Source organism: Drosophila miranda, assembly GCF_003369915.1.
Source record: "Drosophila miranda strain MSH22 chromosome Y unlocalized genomic scaffold, D.miranda_PacBio2.1 Contig_Y1_pilon, whole genome shotgun sequence".
Taxonomy (NCBI): domain Eukaryota; kingdom Metazoa; phylum Arthropoda; class Insecta; order Diptera; family Drosophilidae; genus Drosophila; species Drosophila miranda.
Window position 1 is genome coordinate 19,683,245 of NW_022881603.1, and position 18,493 is coordinate 19,701,737.

An 18,493-nucleotide genomic window follows, 5' to 3' on the forward strand; every position below is an offset into this window, starting at 1 on the left:
TGAAAGCTGAGTTGCTGGCTGCTGTTGAACTAAGCCAGTCACACGCCGCTGCCCATTCTACGACTCTGCCAAGCCATTCCGGACATAGTACCATCATCATGGCTCACAAGCAGCGACTTCCTGAGCTGAAGGTGCATAAATTTTCTGGTGGATACGTCGGATTTTCTCGGATTTTATGGCAATGTTCAAATCGGCGATTGAAGCGGATGCGGATCTCAGTGACATCGAGAAATTCCAGCACCTTCGCTCTTGCCTCGCTGATGCGGCTTTGGATTCGGTTCGATCGTTAGAGCTCTCCAGTGCCAATTATCGTGCGGCTCTGGATATACTTAATAAACGCTTTAATAACAAAAGACTTGTTTTCCAGGCACACATCAAGAAGATTCTTGGGCTAAAGAGGGTAGACTCGCCTTCTGCTAAAAGGCTTCGGGAGTTTTCGGATGCAGTCAATTTACACATGCGAGCGTTGCAGACATTGGGAACTGCTGAGGAGATTTCAGGATTCATGGTCATCAACATGCTGCTGCAGAAGTTGGATTCGAAGACGCAAACCAAATGGGAGGAGCACACATCGTCGGATGCTATACCTACCGCAGAGGAATTCTTCGAATTCTTGCAGCAACGCTGCCAGAAAATGGAGCGGTTGGAATATGCTACAGCGACACACGCTAGTAGCGATCAGGTGGAAAAAAACCATTCCTATACGCAGGTTAAGAAAACGTTTGTAGCTTCCAACTCTTCCGCCGACCCGTCTGTATGCGTCTTTTGCCACTCAGCGGGTAATGGAATATACTCGTGCAAGATATTTGGAAATCTCTCACCGTTGCTGCGCCACAAAGAAGTGAAGAAGCTTTCCCTATGCTTCAATTGCCTAAAGCCGGGGCACCGGACCCGCGCATGCAATAGTGGAAAATGTCGAGTATGCGGCGGTAGGCATCATATTTTGTTGCACTTCGATAGTATACAGCCCACAACACAAGGCTGCCCAGGTATTACTCCTCCCGATCTGACCGTTCAACCGGACACTCTTTCCGTTGCTCAAAATTCTGCTAGCAGCTCGTCTCTACCTTCGTCTACCTCTCTTGCTGCCCAAGGTCTTCACTCTGATGTCGTGCTTCTGGCTACAGCCGTGGTTCTCGTAAAGAATCGGTCTGGCGTTTTAGTTCCTTAGTGCCATCTTAGATTCAGGATCGCAGCTGCATCTCGTCACATCCAGGTTCGCCCAGCAGCTTCAGCTTAGGAGAACTCAATCGTCTGCACTTGTGTCTGGGCTGGGCGATACCAGCGTTTCTACTGAGGGATTCACCATAAGCATTTGTATGCATTCTCGCACCTCTGCTTACACAACTACACTTACTGCTCTCATCGCCCCCACGATTACCGATTCTCAACCAAGTATGACAGTAAATGTATCCGATTGGCGTATTCCATCTAACATTCAGCTCGCTGATCCTGCATTTTTCAATCCTCAACGGGTTGATCTTCTCATTGGTGCGAGCGTTTTTTATGATCTCCTCTGCGTAGGGCAAATCAAACTCACCGATGGACTGCCTCTTCTGCAGAAGACCCGGCTTGGGTGGATCGTATCTGGCGGTGGACAGAAGGTATCAAGCTCGGCGCTTTTGGCTACGCACAATTGTCCAGATTCGATAGCTGAGATGGAAGCAAGGTTGGATAAAACTCTTCGTATGTTTTGGGAAGTCGAGAATTGTGTGGAGGCTGGTTTGAATACCAAAGAAGAAGACGATTGTGAAGCACATTTCGTAAGCCACCTTTCACGGTTGCCATCCGGGGAGTATGAAGTTCGTCTGCCGCTAAATAACAATACTGATCGTTTAGGAGAATCTTATGCTCAGGCTTATCGACGGCTCATCAGTCTGGAGCGAAAACTGGAGCGTAATCCTACTACGCCTTTATGAGGGAGTACATTGATTTGCATCATATGCACCAAGTCAACCCTGATTCCCGTAGTCTCTGCAAATATTTCTTGCCTCATCACTGTGTCCTAAAGGAGGACAGTACGACGACAAAACTCCGTGTCGTTTTCGACGGATCCGCAGTTACATCAACTGGATATTCTCTAAATGATGTGGTGATGACAGGCCCTGTTATTCAGCCTGCATTGTTTAACATATTGATTCGCTTTCGAACATATCCAGTCGCTCTCACTGGGGACATTTGTAAAATGTACCGCTGCGTACGAGTGTCTCCACCCGACAATTTGTATCAGTGCATCCTATGGCGAGATTCCATCGAGTCCGAGGTTCAAGTCTACACATTAGACACCGTCACATACGGGACGAGGGCTGCATCATTTTTAGCGGTCCGCGCAATGCACCAGCTGGCCATCGACGAGGGTGAGTCCTACCCTCTTGGCTCAGCTGCTCTGCGGCAGGAGTTTTACGTGGATGACCTTATTTCGGGCGGTAATTCGGTCGCACAGGTCATGGACAAGATGCACCAAACATCAGCTTTACTGTCCCGTGGTAATTTTAGACTTAGGAAATGGTGCTCCAGTCACCAGGAAGTACTTGAGGGAACCCCTGAAGATGACATAGAGAAGTTCCTAAAGTTTAATGATGGAAGCGACATTGCCAAAACTCTCGGCTTAGCGTGGGACCCTGCTTCGGATCAGCTGCTTTTTGCCTTGTCCGCACTGGACACAAACTCAAAGCCATCAAAGCGGTCGGTTTTATCTACGATTGCGCGGTTCTACGACCCTCTTGGATTGATAAATCCAGTCATTGTCAGGTGCAAAATCTTCCTTCAGCAGCTTTGGAGAGAAAATTTGGATTGGGATGAAAGCCTACCCTCAGCGTTGCATTCAACTTGGATGGACTTGAGAAATAGTTTGGCAAGCATTTCTCGGATCTCATTTCCTCTCTTGGTTCTTCGTTCTAGTGTGGCTACAGAAGTTCACGGATTCTGTGATGCCAGCTTAGAAGCATATGGGGCTTGCGTGTATGTCGTGTCCAGGGAAGCCCAGTCTTTGAGCCACGTTTTGTGCTCAAAGTCGCGAGTGGCGCCGCTAAAGACTATATCGATTCCTAAGCTGGAATTAAGTGGAGCCCATTTGCTTGCGAAAATCATGCAGAATGTAAAGGACATGGGAATCTTTACAGGTTGGTTCTATTGCTGGTCGGATTCGTCAACAGCATTATCTTGGATTAGGGACGAGCCAGCTAAATTTCAAGTTTTCGTGGCAAATCGAGTGGCATCAATTCAGGAGTTGACGGCAGCCATGGAATGGCGCTATGTTCCCACATCTTTAAATCCTGCTGATATTCTCTCGAGAGGCTCGCTTCCCAACCATCTTATCCAGTCAGAGCTATGGTTTCACGGCCCATCCTTTTTGCTAGGCTCCAAGGATAAGTGGCCTGTATCTCCATCTAACAACATAGCAACTTTGGAGCTTCGCAAGAGAGGATTGCAAATTTGCGAATTCATTCTTTCGCATGCAGCGCACATTCGCCTACATGCATAAATTTATACATCGTCTTAGGCATCCAGGACGCACCGTTTCTGATATTCGGCAAGGAACGCATCTTCTAATTCGACACATTCAGCTGGCAAATTTGTGGATGGACATAAAGGAGATTCGGCGCAATGGTCAAGTCATGAAATTCTGTTCTATTAGTTCGCTCAACCCGTTCATCGATCATTCTGGACTACTTAGAGTTGGAGGTCGTCTTGGCAACTCATCGCTAGGATTTGACGCTCAGCACCCGCTCATTCTGCCAAAGGGACATTCCATTACCTTTGCGCTGATAAGATATTATCATGAAAGAAACCTCCATGCCGGACCTCGCGCCTTGCTATCCAAAATTCGGCTGGAATATTGGCCCATTGGAGGTGTTAAGGCAGTGTCAAGGGTCGTCAGCAGATGTGTGAGATGCTTCAGGACTAGGCCGCGCATGGTCGAACACATCATGGGAGACCTACCTAAGGAACGTTTGGAAGGATCTCGAGCTTTTGAAGTCACTGGGGTAGATTACTGTGGACCTTTTTTCTACCGATCAGAAATCGGCACGAGGCCTCCGATCAAGTGCTACATTAGCGTATTCATCTGTTTCACTTCTAAGGCTATACACATGGAGCTCGTAAAGGATTTGACCACCGCATCGTTTCTAGTCACACTAAAGCGTTTTACTTCCACTCGAGGAAGGCCAAGTCAAATTTGGTCGGACAATGCGACAAACTTCGTTTGGGGCCAAGAACGAGCTTCTAGAGCTAAAGAAGCTTTGTCTGAGCGAACCGCATATGAAGGAGGTCCACGAATCCTGCTTGGCTGACTCGATCGACTGGCGTTTCATCCCACCTCGCTCTCCGCATTTTGGCGGGTTGTGGGAAGCGGCCGTGAAGACCGCAAAATATCACCTGTACCGCTCAGTTGGACCATCTGTGCTTAGCTTCGACGAGCTGCGCACTCTGATCTGTCAGATCACTGCAATTGTTAACTCTCGCCCTTTGCTCTCGCTTTCAGACAATCCTGATGATTTAGACGTTTTGACTCCTGCTCATCTGCTTTTAGGCGGCCCCCATGAGCAAATCCTCGAGCCTGACCTAACGAAGCTGAACTACAATCGTCTGGATGGCTGGCAGCGGGTCACCCAACTACAGCAAATATTTTGGAGCCGTTGGCGCGAAGAGTATCTCACTCTTTTGTAAGAGCGCGCGAAGTGGCGTACCCCCGCGCAAAACATCTGCAAGAACGACCTCGTTCTGGTGAAGGACGAAAATCTTCCTCCAATGCGTTGGCCACTGGCTAGATTACGACCACTCGGTCGATGTCGTTTTGGGCAAGGACGGAGTGTGTCGCGTCGCTGACCTGAAGACATCCTCAGGAAACATCAGGAGGGCCGTCACTCGGCTATGTTTGCTGCCCCTTAAGGAATCTGTTGAGAGACTAGCTCCCAACGGGGGGAGTATGTTCGGGCCAGCCGCTGAAGAATAACCGTAACTTTAACATTATTATTGTATGAGCAGAGAGAGCCGCCTATGTTGTAAAACGTTGACGTTCTGCAGAGCTGCTGCGCTCTCCCGCTAAAGGGGCTCTCTGCCGCCGCCACTTCGGCAACTACTTTGATCTGCTGCCGCCACTTCGGCAATCACTTTGATCTAACGCCGTCGTCTATAGTTTAGTTCTATGCTAACCCCTCTGCGCATTGGTTGCATATCGATCTCGCATAAAGTTTGTAAAGTAGTGATCCTAGGCTGGGGTCAGTCTCAGTCTGCCCAGGGTCACCTACAGTTTATTTGTAAGTTGCTGAGACGTTGAGACTGGGGGGGGAGGCGGGTCGTTGGCGCAGGGATCGCCGAGCCGCCGTCAACGACGGGGCCTTCGGGAGAAATTAGGGAGGGGGGGGGAAAGCGGCGTTGGGCCGGGCGGCGCGAAACTCACCCGAGACGCTGCACTCCCCGACTTCAGCAGGGTAAAACCCCTGTTGCCAAGGTCGAAGTGGGCCGCGGGTCCGGGGAGGTGAAGGAAAAGGATGAGGGGGGGCGCCTCTGTCGAAACGCGTACCACTTCTCACTCCAGCAGGGTAAAACCCTGTTGCCAGAGTCAGAGCGGGAGCGTAGTGACCGAGAACAGTCAGGAAAACGGGTGGGGAGGGGGTGGAGAGATGACCGCAGTCGGTGGTCCGACCAGAGAAAATAAATGGAAGCCAACGCGTTCTTAATTCTATGATCGAAGTTTTATTAGATTGGTTCCCCTCGCACTCCCTCCTACTCCTACTACTACCTTGGCCAGCGGCCAGCTCACCCGCGGATCCGCCGCCTGTGTTCCCGCAGCTCCTCCATGCTTTTCTCTCCTCTCTGACGCGCGGCCGTTCAACACTTTTTTTTTCTCTTCACTTCGATGTCCGCGACGTTCCGTCTTCGCTCACTTCCCAGAATCGACTCCCTCTCTCGCTACGGTCGCTCGACGTTCTCGCCACGCCTCGCGCTCGTTTTCGGGCCAACGGGACTTTTCCGAAAGAGCTCCGCTCTGCTGCCGGCTGAGCATGGCTCCCTCTCCTCGCCGTCTTCTTTGCGGTTGTTCCGTGTGAGCTGGCCGTTTGGCGGGATTTCGGCTATGCAAAACATAACTAGCTTATTTACTACTATAGCATATGGTTGTGAGTAATCCAATTATTAATATTATTATTATTATTCTTGTTACTATGTGAGGGTCCCAGTATGGGTCCTCACACCCTCTCCTTACTTCGGGGGGCCCGTGAGCGAATAGTCACTTTGCTCGTCTTGCTGATGTGGACCTGGAAGAAGGTGTTGTCCGCCTCTGCCAAGAATCGGACATCTTTACGCCGCGGGTTGACGAGTTGTGCCAGGAGCCGGGCTTTCAGGGTGTCTGGCAGCCGGCCGTCGGGCGTACGTACTCTCCAATCCGCCTCCCCAGTCACCCAACGAACGGCTGGGTTGGGGGTCGACGTTTCTGGTATCTCCGGACGGCCGCCCTCGGGATGTAGGATGGCGTCCAGATCGCAGGCGTCCGGTAGCTCTGCGTCTTCGGTGGCGATGTCTTCGGGACGCAGGATGGCGTCAAAGTTGCTGACGGCCGGTAGTCCTGCATCTTCGGTGGCGATGTCTTCGGGACGCAGGATGGCGTCAAAGTTGCTGACGGCCGGTAGTCCTGCATCTTCGGGGGCGATGTCCAACCCGTCTATCCGTTCGAGAAGGTTGAGCGTATCAAGGGCCCCGAAGAGTGCCGGAAGCGGTGGCTCTTCCCAGCGGAGCACCTCTTTTTCGAATTCCGTCGGCTCGAATTGCTGGCGGTATCCGGGTGCGGTGGCACCTGGCAGCCCGTCAGGGATAGTGATGGCCTCTGCCCCCTCGTCGGGGCTCGGACCCGGAGCGGTGTGGTCGGCTGCTTCTCCTACGGTGGCGTGTCCAGGGCCCTGCGCGTGGTCTTCGGCGACCTGGTCGGGGTTGACCTGGCTGGGGCCCTGAGCATGGGTGAACGTGGCTCTGGCGGCGTTGCCAGGGCTTGGGTCCCTGTACGTCTGGGCCACGTCTCCTGTAATATTGACGTGATCGGGGTCTGAATCGTGCCCCTCGATGATCTGGTCGATGCGGGGCCAGCTTACGACGTCGCCGCATAAATTTTCCCAGCTGAGGACCTCTGGGTGGACTTGGAATTCTCGTGGAGTGGGGCGAAGAATCAGTTCCTCGATGATCTCCCAGTCGACTGGGGGCTCCGGCCTGGCTTTTGTCGTAGTTCTCCGACGGCGGGGGTCTCTCGCATTCGATGAGCTGTGAATAGGCATGGACTTGTTGACTACAGGCAAGAAATACTTTGATACTCTATGAGTGCGGCGGAGCGGTTATAGACTTAATGAGAATCTCCAAAATGTCGGCCTTGGTTGGTCCCTTCGGTACAATCACGGTTGCGGTTTGCCCTTGAAGGAACAGCCACGCCCGCTTCGTTTGGTGCGTCGTTCTTCGAAGGATGTCCGGGTCCCGGAAGCGGATGTGTCCAGGAGAAGCGGCCACGCACGCCTCGTTCGGTGCGTCGTTCCTCGCAGGATATCCGGGTTCCTGAAGCGGATGGGTCCAGGAGAAGCAGCCACGCACGCCTCGTTCGGTGCGTCGTTCCTCGCAAGATATCCGGGTTCCCGAAGCGGATGTGTCCAGGAGGAGCAGCCACGCACGCCTCGTTCGGTGCGTCGTTCCTCGCAAGATATCCGGGTTCCTGATTGGTTTCGTCTCTGTGTATCCGGGGTGTCAGCATCGTCGTGGCGGTTTGAGTAGATCTGCGTTGTAATCAAGATTGTTGTATATTGGTTCGGTCAGGGTCGTCTTCACTGTCCGTCCTGATCTGGTCGGTCTTTTCGTCATCTTCGTCGATGGTCGGGTAGAACGCCTTCAGGTCGTTCAAACTGGCTGATCGCTGCTTACGTCCGTTTAGAACCTGTAATCGGACGAGATTCGGAGAGAGAAACTTGGTCACCCGGTATGGTCCCTCGAATTTCGTGGCCAACTTGGAGGCGAAGCCTTCGGCTGCTTTGGACAGAGTGTGGCGACGTAACATCACTTGGGATCCAATAGCCGGTTTCCATTCCCTACGGCGGAGGTTGTAATGTCGTTTTTGCTCTTCTGATGCTTTGTCGCAGTTTGTTTTTGCGATTTCGAACACCTCTCTCATCTGTCGTGCCCTGGTCTCCGGGTCGGCGATGCTAGTTCCCGTTCCTGGCGTAACCTCGTCGTACAAGGCGCCTGGCAGTCTTGGCTCGCGACCTTGGATCAAAAACGCGGGGCTGAATCGCGTCGAATCGGACACGCTTGAGTTGATCGCGAGCGTGATTTCTGGCAAGAGCTCGTCCCAAGTGTTCTGTTTTCCGTCGATGTATTGCGCCACCATCGTTTTAATTGTTCTGTTCGCGCGTTCTGTTGGATTTTGTTGGGGAGTGTACGGGGCAGTATGCTGAAGTTCCATCCCTAGCCTTTTGCAGAATCCTTTGAACGATCGGCTGGTAAACTGTGCCCCATTGTCGCAAACGAAGGTACGAGGGGTACCAAAGCGGCTTAGGATTCTTTCTCGGAATGATCTTTCCAGGTGTGGCGTAGTTGCCTTGCGTAGAGGCACCAGTTCGACCCACTTACTAAATGCGTCGAAGAAAACCAGGAGGACGGTGTTTCCATGTTTGGAGCGGGGCAACGGCCCAACAAAGTCGGCGCATAACACGCTGAAGGGTTCGTCAACTTGTCTGGTGAACATTTTCCCCGCCGGTTTGAACTGGCTCACCTTGTATTTTTGGCACACTACGCATTGGCGAACGTATCTGGCGACTTCTCGGAACAGGCCTGGCCAGTAGTACTTTTGGGCGACTCGTGTGCTTGTTTTTCGGATTCCTAGATGTCCGGCCGTCGGGTGGTCATGGCATTCTTTTAGTACGCGTCGTCTATGTTCTGCAGCGACGCAGAGTTTCCATGGGGTGGAGTCTTCTTCTTCGGGCACGGTGTGCAGGCGCCGATACAGTTGTCCACTCTCGCTTCGGTAGTCTTCATATTTGCCCGGCTGCTGCCTGATTCTCGCCAACATTTTCCTGATCCACTTGCACTGTGACTCCTCCTCCAGAGCTTGATGTAGTAACTCCAATGGTTGGCGGGAAAGTGCATCTGCTACCACGTTCTGCTTCCCTCGGCGATAGCGAATATCGAATTGATATTGCTGCAGCTCCAAAGCCCAACGTGCTATCCGTCCAGTGGGGTTGTCGATCGAGTTGATCCATTTGAGGGCGAGATGGTCCGTGATCACGTCAAATCGGTATCCTTCCAAGTAACAGCGCAGCTTGCGGATTGACCACACTATTGCCAAGCATTCCTTCTCAGTAACGGAGTAGTTCTCCTCGGCTTTGGACAAGCGTCGACTCGCGTAGGCTATTACTCGTTCCTCGTCCCTTATCTTTTGTGTAAGGACGGCTCCTAATCCTTGTTCGCTAGCGTCGGTTTGCAATGAGAATTTTTCAGAAAAATCAGGGCAGGCGAGGACCGGCGCTTCGGTTAACCTGATCTTCAACTCCTCGAAGGCTTTCTCCTGTTCTTCCGACCATTTCCATTGCCGATCTTTCCTTAACAACGCCGTCATGGGTTCTACTATTTCGGAAAAGTTGGGTACAAACCGCCGGTACCAGGAGGCCATACCGATGCATCGGCGAAGTTCCTTGACACCTGCCGGAGGTTTCAGGTTGCGCACTGCGGCGATCTTGTCAGGATCCGTGTGTATGCCGTTCCCGCTGATGACGTGTCCTAAATACTTCAGTCTGCGTTTGAAGAAGCTGCATTTGTCCTTGTTGAGTCGAAGATTAGCCTTGCGCAGCCGCTGTAGAACTGTCCCAAGATGCCGCATGTGGTCCTCCACGGTGTGCCCGATGACGATAATGTCATCAAGATAGGCGAATGCGTGTGGTTCCATGTCGGGGCCAATCACGCTATCCAGTGCTCGCTGGAAGGTCGCGCCGGCGGAGTGAAGGCCAAAAGGCATCACTTTCCAGTGAAACAACCCGCGGCCCGGCACGGTGAACGCCGTGCACTCGCGGCTGGTTGGGGCAAGCGGAATTTGCCAGTAGCCGCTCTTCAGGTCCAGGGTCGATATGTACCTGGCATCTCTCAGCTGTTCCAATATGTGGTGAATCCTGGGGAGGGGATACGCGTCGGGGATTGATCGCGCGTTCAACTGTCGGAAGTCTATGCACATCCTGATGTCACCTGTTTTCTTGCCCACGAGGACAATTGGGGCGCTATGTGGACTCTTCGAAGGTTCAATCTGCCCTTCCTTAAGCAGTTCGTCGACCTGTTTATTAATGACGGCTTGCATAGCGGGGTTTTTTGGATAATAACGTTGTTTTATAGGCTTGTTGTCGCGCATCACGATGGTGTGTTCTGCAATGGGGGACACTCCGCTGAGGCCGTCGAATTGTTTCAGTTCCTGTTGCAACCATTCGGTGATCCGGGGTTCCAGGGGTTCGTCGTCTTCGGGCTCGAATCCAGGGGCCAAAACGTCGGGCAATTGGGATATACTCACGGTGGCCACTGTTGCTCCCTGTGTCCGTTCCCTGGTGCGCCTACGGCGGGGCCCGTTGTCGCCGATGCCGGGCTCGAATCGCACTCGTTTCTTGGATCGCTGCTGTACCTCGTGTACCCGGAAGGGGTTTTTCAGCATGGCTCTGTGGTCGAGGCCGGGGAGCGCCGATGTCCATCCGGGTTGGTATCCTGCCGGGGTCGAGACCTCGCCCGAATTCCTAGAATTCCTTGAAGAAACGGCCACGCACGTCTCGTTTGGTACGTCGTCCCTCGCAAATTTTCCCCACCTCACCATCATGGATCCCAGGGGATCGGCCACGCGCTCCTCGTTCGGCACGTCGTTCCTCGTCGGTTCTTGATGCTGGGCGACCCGGTCTCGGCTGAGATTCGTAGGTTGATCCAGGCGGGCTGGGGATCCTATGTCTTGAGTCCTGGTATCATGGCTGTGTTTAAATTGCAGGCGCAAGGGGACTCCCCCACACTGCAGGGTCGCGTCTATTCCGCATAGGAAATCCATCCCGAGGAGGACGTCATCCAGCACGTCTTTCATTACTAGCACCGGCATCTTTACTTGTTGATCTCCTAGTCGTATGTCTGCCATCAGCGCCTGAGTCAATTCCCGGAGGGACCCATCCGCCAATCTGATCGTCGTTCGCACCATCGCTATACTCTGTCCGTTGTCCAGCTCCAGGGCTTTGCGTTCGCTAACGAAGCTCCGTGTGGCGCCTGTGTCCAGAGTAGCGAGTAGGTCCTCTCCTTCCATGGTTACTTGCGCGCGAATTCGTCCTCTCTCCAGCCGCAGGGTTCCCTTTACTGCCTCGGGGTGGGATTGGCGGTCTTCGCCCGGTCCCCTGCCGAGTGAAGCGCCTGTCCGTTTCCCGACGAATTCCTGCGACAGCATTCGATGGTGCGTAGCCCGCGACGGCCGCAGTCCCAGCAGTACAAGACTTGGGGCTGTTTACACTCCCTGGAAAAGTGTCCGGACCCGCCGCAGTTCCTACAAGCATGCTGCACGTCGATTATGGGGTCGGCGTCTTGGAGGATGGTTCCATTCCTGACATCCGGCTGCTGCGAGTCCGTCGACCAATCCCTCACCTGGGTTCTATCGTGCCGGAGATCCTGTGTCCTCGCGGCCGCGTGATTCCTTGGTCCTCGTTGACCAGCCGTTGGCCCTAAAGTTTCCCGCGGATGGGTGTCTCGTGCTTGGTTCGCGTAGCCCGTGAGCTCCGACGGTCCCTTGTTACGCGTCACCTCGAAGTTCACAACCAGTTGCGTTAATTCGGAGAGAGAATCAAAATCTTTTCGTCTCGTAAACAACTGGTATTCCGGGAGCATGTTATCGTATATCCTTTCCAATTCCTGAGCCTCGGTGTATCCCGCGCGCTGCATCATTAGTCGAATGTCCACGAGGTACGTTTTAAACGCTTCTTTTGGTCGTTGAAAATGGGTTCGGATCTCGTCTTCTAGCCGTTGAAAGTACCGGGGAGGCAAAAAAAACTCTGAAAACTCTTTGCGAAAGGTCTCCCATGGTTCTCCACTAAGGCGGCTCGTTCGAAACCAACTCTCGGCCCGACCGGTCAACAACACGAGGATTCCTTGTGATAAGTGGCGTAGATCTATCTTATAAGTGGCTGCCCTCTCTTGCACGTGCTCCAGGAAACTTAACGGATCGCCGGACCCATCAAACACGATTCCCCAGCGGACCATTTTCTCGGTGATCGCAGCGTTAAAATGCTCTTCGTTCCAGGTGGACCCCTTCGTTGGTGGGTCCTTGCTACCGTGCAGGTTTCTCTGCGCGGCACCGACGTCGATGCCATGGAGTAGGCTCTCTGCCGGCACAGCGGATCCCGACGCCACGATACTACGGCTACTGGCGGGTACGACATCATACGCAGCCGGGGGATGGGGTTGTAGGTTAAGAGGCGCGAGTGTAGAAGGGCGGGGAGAAAGTGGTTTAACCTCTGGAGTCACGGCGACTCCGTACTGGGCCTCCAATTCCTCCAACCGAGAACGCGCCGTACTTGGTAAATCGGCCGAGTTTGCGAAGGTCGCGAGTCGACGTCTCAACTCTTCGACAGTTCCAGCGCTGTCTAACCCAAGCTCCGCGGTAATCATCTCCAACTCGTTCTTGCGCCTGACCGAAATCCACTTGACTCCCATGTTGAGTTGGTCCGGGTCACTGTTGCTGCACGTGGTCTACGATCAAATGTCTGGAGCGTCGCCCGAGGAGTCGAAAAACGTAGCTAAGGACGCGGCGAAAGACGGGGCTCTGAATCCTTAAACGGCGAGGACGCGTGCGAGGCTATTCGGTAGTGAATTACCGGTGGGCCGTCTTGGTCGTGGGCCTGGACACGGGGGCTGGCAATTAACACGCGCTTGTTCAGGGGTACTTCAGTCGTTGGTTTCTGCAGGATTGTTCCGGTTAGAATCCGTTGGTTCGTGTTCAGTTTCGGGGGGAGCGCGAGGTGGACAGAAGACGCGGGGATCGCTGTCTTTCGCACGTTGTATGCTGCGGGATAGGGACCACTGTATGCTGCGGGTTGTGTACTGATCGAAGGCAGGGGATCACTCTGTTTCACACGTTGTATGTTTGACCGAATGCTGAGGATGACTGTCTCTTGCGTTGTATACAACCCGGCTTATATTGGGTCTGGCTGAACGGCCGAGCCTCTGCCGACGTCGACGTCTCGGAGTCGGCCGAGAACACCACGCGAGAGAGCCGCGGGCGAATGGTTAGGTAAATAGTCGAAGATCGGGGGTGCGGGTAGTATGAGAAAGGGATAATTTCATGTATTATACTCGTGGGTCGTTCGGCTCATGCCCGCCGCCGACGCCCAGAACTGTTCTCCGGTCTTCACCCCCTCTCTCCCCACTGAGATGTAACAGAGGTCTGGCTGCCCTTGGCTCTTTCCCCACTGTACCGGGCGCTATGATCCCGCATGGTTTTGCCTGAGGATAACGGGGACCACAGAATTTTCGTTCTGCTTTGCGTGCTGCTTCGTCGCTGGTGTTTCGCTTGGATTTTTTTTTTTCTCTTTCTGCTGGACATGGGAAGGGCATCACTATGCTTTGCTTGGCTGCGGGCTGTACTTTCATTCTGTCGTTTTCCTCTCTCATTTCCTCTTTCCCGTTCTCTCCTCTTCATTTGCCGACGGCTAACGGGGATTGTACAGCTTTTCAGCCACGCTTTGCTCGCTGCTGGCCTGTACCTTCGTATCGTATTTTCTTATTGATACCCTATAAATTTCTCCTCGGTTTGATGCGGCGCTACCTACGCGATCTACTTGTGGATCTTTAGGCCACGAAGGGTGAAATCCCCCCAGAAAACTATCGTTTGAATTGTCTCAACAGTCCCTGCTCGGGCGCCATCTGTAAAGTAGTGATCCTAGGCTTGGGTCAGTCTCAGTCTGCCCAGGGTCACCTACAGTTTATTTGTAAGTTGCTGAGACGTTGAGACTGGGGGGGGGGAGGCGGGTCGTTGGCGCAGGGATCGCCGAGCCGCCGTCAACGACGGGGCCTTCGGGAGAAATTAGGGAGGGGGGGGGGAAAGCGGCGTTGGGCCGGGCGGCGCGAAACTCACCCGAGACGCTGCACTCCCCGACTTCAGCAGGGTAAAACCCCTGTTGCCAAGGTCGAAGTGGGCCGCGGGTCCGGGGAGGTGAAGGAAAAGGATGAGGGGGGGCGCCTCTGTCGAAACGCGTACCACTTCTCACTCCAGCAGGGTAAAACCCTGTTGCCAGAGTCAGAGCGGGAGCGTAGTGACCGAGAACAGTCAGGAAAACGGGTGGGGAGGGGGTGGAGAGATGACCGCAGTCGGTGGTCCGACCAGAGAAAATAAATGGAAGCCAACGCGTTCTTAATTCTATGATCGAAGTTTTATTAGATTGGTTCCCCTCGCACTCCCTCCTACTCCTACTACTACCTTGGCCAGCGGCCAGCTCACCCGCGGATCCGGCGCCTCTCCTCTCTGACGCGCGGCCGTTCAACACTTTTTTTTTCTCTTCACTTCGATGTCCGCGACGTTCCGTCTTCGCTCACTTCCCAGAATCGACTCCCTCTCTCGCTACGGTCGCTCGACGTTCTCGCCACGCCTCGCGCTCGTTTTCGGGCCAACGGGACTTTTCCGAAAGAGCTCCGCTCTGCTGCCGGCTGAGCATGGCTCCCTCTCCTCGCCGTCTTCTTTGCGGTTGTTCCGTGTGAGCTGGCCGTTTGGCGGGATTTCGGCTATGCAAAACATAACTAGCTTATTTACTACTATAGCATATGGTTGTGAGTAATCCAATTATTAATATTATTATTATTATTCTTGTTACTATGTGAGGGTCCCAGTATGGGTCCTCACAAGTTTATCTGGCAATAGCAAGCAATCGGCTTCCGCTAAGCCACCAAGATTAAATACGAATTATAAAGTTTAACACAAAATCTCTTTTCATTTTGAAACACATAGGTGCTAAAAAAGCTTGGCATCTCAAACAGAAGCTTTCGACGCAATCTGTAGCCCACTTATTCACTGCGATAAAGCAGAAAAGGCAATGGTACTTTCAACACTACTGAAAATTCGAAAGAGTTTTTCCAAAAACAAACGTGATGATGACTCCGGTCCAGCGGGCTCTAGTTTCGGTTTTTTACGTTAAATTGTCAGGTAATTTATGACTAAATAAAACAAGTGCTCGACTTCAAAGCATTTATTGGACTGGTCGCAGCCAGAGATAGCAAAACTCCCCGACTCCACCGTCGAGCCGATCTTGAATGCGCAGAGAGCAGTACAAGAGCGCGGCGTATGAGAGCAAAAGCTCTGCTCACAACATCGCACACGCTACGATGCTGCAACATTCCGGCCCCGTTGAAGACCTCCGGTGCTTCAACCGTCTATTGGCAGTTTTGCCAATTTGTGTATGGGGCGTTTAATTACGCCCGCGGGTATTCGCACCTCGGCGACGCGCACTCTCCCATCTTCTCCCTTGATTGCGGCCACCACTCGTCCTGTGGTCCACTTCTGTGGCGGTGTGTTGTCCTCGTGGACGAGCACTAGACAGCCAATGTCCAAGTCTGGCCCTTTGGTAGCCCACTGGTGACGCTTCTGCAGGCTGACCAGGTAGTCCTTGGACCAGCCCTGCCAAAACTGCTGCTTGAGCGCTGACAGCATTCGCCACCGCTTCAAGTACGCGAAGCTTCCCCTGCTGCATCTGTCGTCGTGATCTGATTCGGGCGGCAGCGAAAGAAGCGGCTGCCCGATCAGCAGGTGCCCTGGCGTTAGCGCTTCTCCATCGCTGGGATCGTTGCCTGGGGACGCGATTGGCCGGGAGTTGAGAAGAGCCTCTACCTCTACCAGGTGGGTGCACAGCTCGTCCGCGGTGAGCTTGGCGTTGCCCACTCCGCGTACCAACCTCTGCTTGGCTGATTTGACGGCTGCCTCCCACAATGAAACACCACTCGACGCCTTGGCGCGCTGCGTACGCCTTGAGCCGGTCCTGGTCCCTCTGGTACGCTGGATGCAGCTCGTTCAGCACCTTGCTCGCGCCCACGAAGTTGGTGGCGTTGTCGCTGTACACCTTCTCCGGAAAGCCTCTTCTCCCGATGAACCTTTTAAAAACAGATAAAAAACTATCAGTGGACAAATCTGCTACAAGCTCCAGTTGAACAGCTTTTGATACAAAGCAGACGAAGACGGCTACATATGTCTTAATAGGGGGCCTGACGCGAATCTTGAGAGACACGTAGAATGGGCCGCAGAAATCTACCCCACAAATCAAAAAGGGCCGAGCTCTTCGCACTCTATCAGCTGGCAGGTTTCCCATGATCTGTCCCTGTAGGACTGGCTTGTATCGGAAGCAGTGCACACAATTACTCAGGATCCTTGTACATGCTTCTCGAGCATTGATTAGCCATATCTGCTGCCTTAGCAACGAAACCATGACTTTGGCGCCTGCATGGTAGTGAGTCCGATGCAAATTGCGAAGATAAAGCGTCACGAACTGCGACTTTTGCGACAGCAGCAGAGGAAATTTGGCGTCATACGGAATCTCTGCGTTGAGCAACTTTCCTCCCACTCGAATCAGTCGCAGCGTTACTCCGTCGAGTTCGCTCGTATGTATGAACGGGTTTAGTCGTTGAAGATGCGGTGACAGGATTTCCGACCTCGCTAGCTTGTGGAATTCTGGTCCCAACTCGTGTCTTTGGACTACTTCTACCAGCCTTAGAAATGAGACCTTAAGTTCTTTGGCTGACAGAACGACCTCTCGACTACGCTTGCTTCCTTGTAGGAACCGGTTTACATATGCCATAATCCGAAGCAATTTCTCAAAGGAAGAGCATCTTTCAATCAACTCGATGAAATCATTGGCCTGACACTTTGCCACTGAATGTGTTGCCAAACACTTCGTGTTTTCCGACCGTTCCATTTCTGGGGACAACTCAACCTGATGTAGACATGGCCACTCCTCAGAATTCCTGAGCAGAAATTGGGGACCCTCAGTCCACAATGAGCACGTTACACTGTCTACGTCTGTGCCACGTGACACCAAATCGGCTGGGTTTTGCTCAGTAGGAACGTGCCGCCAAGTCACACCGCTTGACGATTCCTGGATTTCAGCAACCCTATTGGCCACAAACGTTGCGAGCGTGGCTGGATCCCTTTCCAGCCTGTACAAGGTGACTTGGGAGTCCGACCAAAAGTTCACACTTTCGATCATGAACTTGTCCAGGAGCGGTTTTACTTGAGCCCATAAAGTGGATAACAGGAGTGCTGCGCACAATTCGAGTCTTGGAATCGCTTTCGTTTTGAGAGGAGCTACTCGAGACTTTGCGGTAAGAAGCTTAGACACGACATTTTTACCATCACTGGTACGGATGTAAATGCAGCATCCGTACGCTCCACCTGATGCGTCTGCGAATCCGTGAATCTGAACGCTTTTATGCGTGGAAAGGCCAATGTAGCGAGGTATGGTTATCTTGTCTAATTCAAACAAATTTTGCTTGAAGTGGTTCCAACTCGTGTGCAAACTCATGGGAACCGACTCGTCCCAATCCAACTTTTGCCGCCACAATTGCTGCAGCAATATTTTTGCCCTCGTTATTAAGGGACATAGTAACCCTAATGGGTCGAACAATCGGGACGCAACTGACAAAATGTTTCGCTTTGTAGGGGTCAATGAATCAAATGAGTCATCTAAATGATAATGGAACAAATCATTTTGCGGATTCCATCTAATTCCGAGCGTTTTAACAGACGACGAAGGATCAAACTGCAGCGATTTCTCCTGGCCACTATCGGACAGCAGCTGGGGATGATTTGACGCCCACTTGGCCAACTTAAAACCCCCGGATTCTAAGACCTCACACACTTCCAGCCGAATACGTTCTAAATCTTCCAGACTGTTTGCTCCAGTAAGCATATCATCGACGTAAAAGTCACTTTTTATGACTTGTGATGCAATAGAATGGGACTCAGCATAAACGTCTGCCAATTCAACGAGACAGCGGATGGCCAGAAATGGAGCTGAGGCTGTCCCATAAGAAACCGTATTCAGGCGATACGTTTGAACATCTACATTTGCCTTATCCCTCCACAGAATCAATTGGAAATTTCGGTCTTCTTCGGCGACCTGAACTTGCCTATACATTTTGGAGATGTCAGCTGTGAGCGCAAAACGATTTAATCGAAATCGGGCAAGAGTTGCGTAAAGCTCCCTCTGAATAGTTGCACCCACCATCAAAGTCTCATTTAATGAGATTGAAGTCGATGTTTTGCTCGATGCATCGAAAACGACTATCAGGTCTCAGGACACATTGATGTGGAATGTAGTAATGGCGTCCTGGAGGAGTGCCTGGAAGCAATGACATGTGGCCAAGGATGAGATACTCTTTCATAAACTCCATATACAGATCATGCAAATACTGATCTCGTGCAAGTCTGCGTTCTAGGGATAGAAAGCGGTGTTTTGCCGTCTCGAACGAGAAACCCAACACGTTG

At 52.5% G+C, this 18,493-nt stretch overlaps 1 protein-coding gene across 2 annotated transcripts in view; it reads right to left on the reverse strand.

The window, feature by feature from the left end:
* LOC117190510 (exostosin-1-like) overlaps positions 1 to 18,493 on the reverse strand; it is a 253,608-nt gene that overhangs the window by 72,360 nt on the left and 162,755 nt on the right. The window contains exon 3 of one of the 2 annotated variants that reach the window (XM_033395577.1): positions 15,261 to 16,104. The exons of the other annotated variant lie outside the window; for it this stretch is intronic. Within the exon in view, the coding sequence (XP_033251468.1) occupies positions 15,426 to 16,104 (679 nt within the window). The 3' untranslated portion in view covers positions 15,261 to 15,425. Of the gene's footprint in view, positions 1 to 15,260; positions 16,105 to 18,493 lie in introns of those variants that run through there. 2 annotated transcript variants of the gene reach the window in all.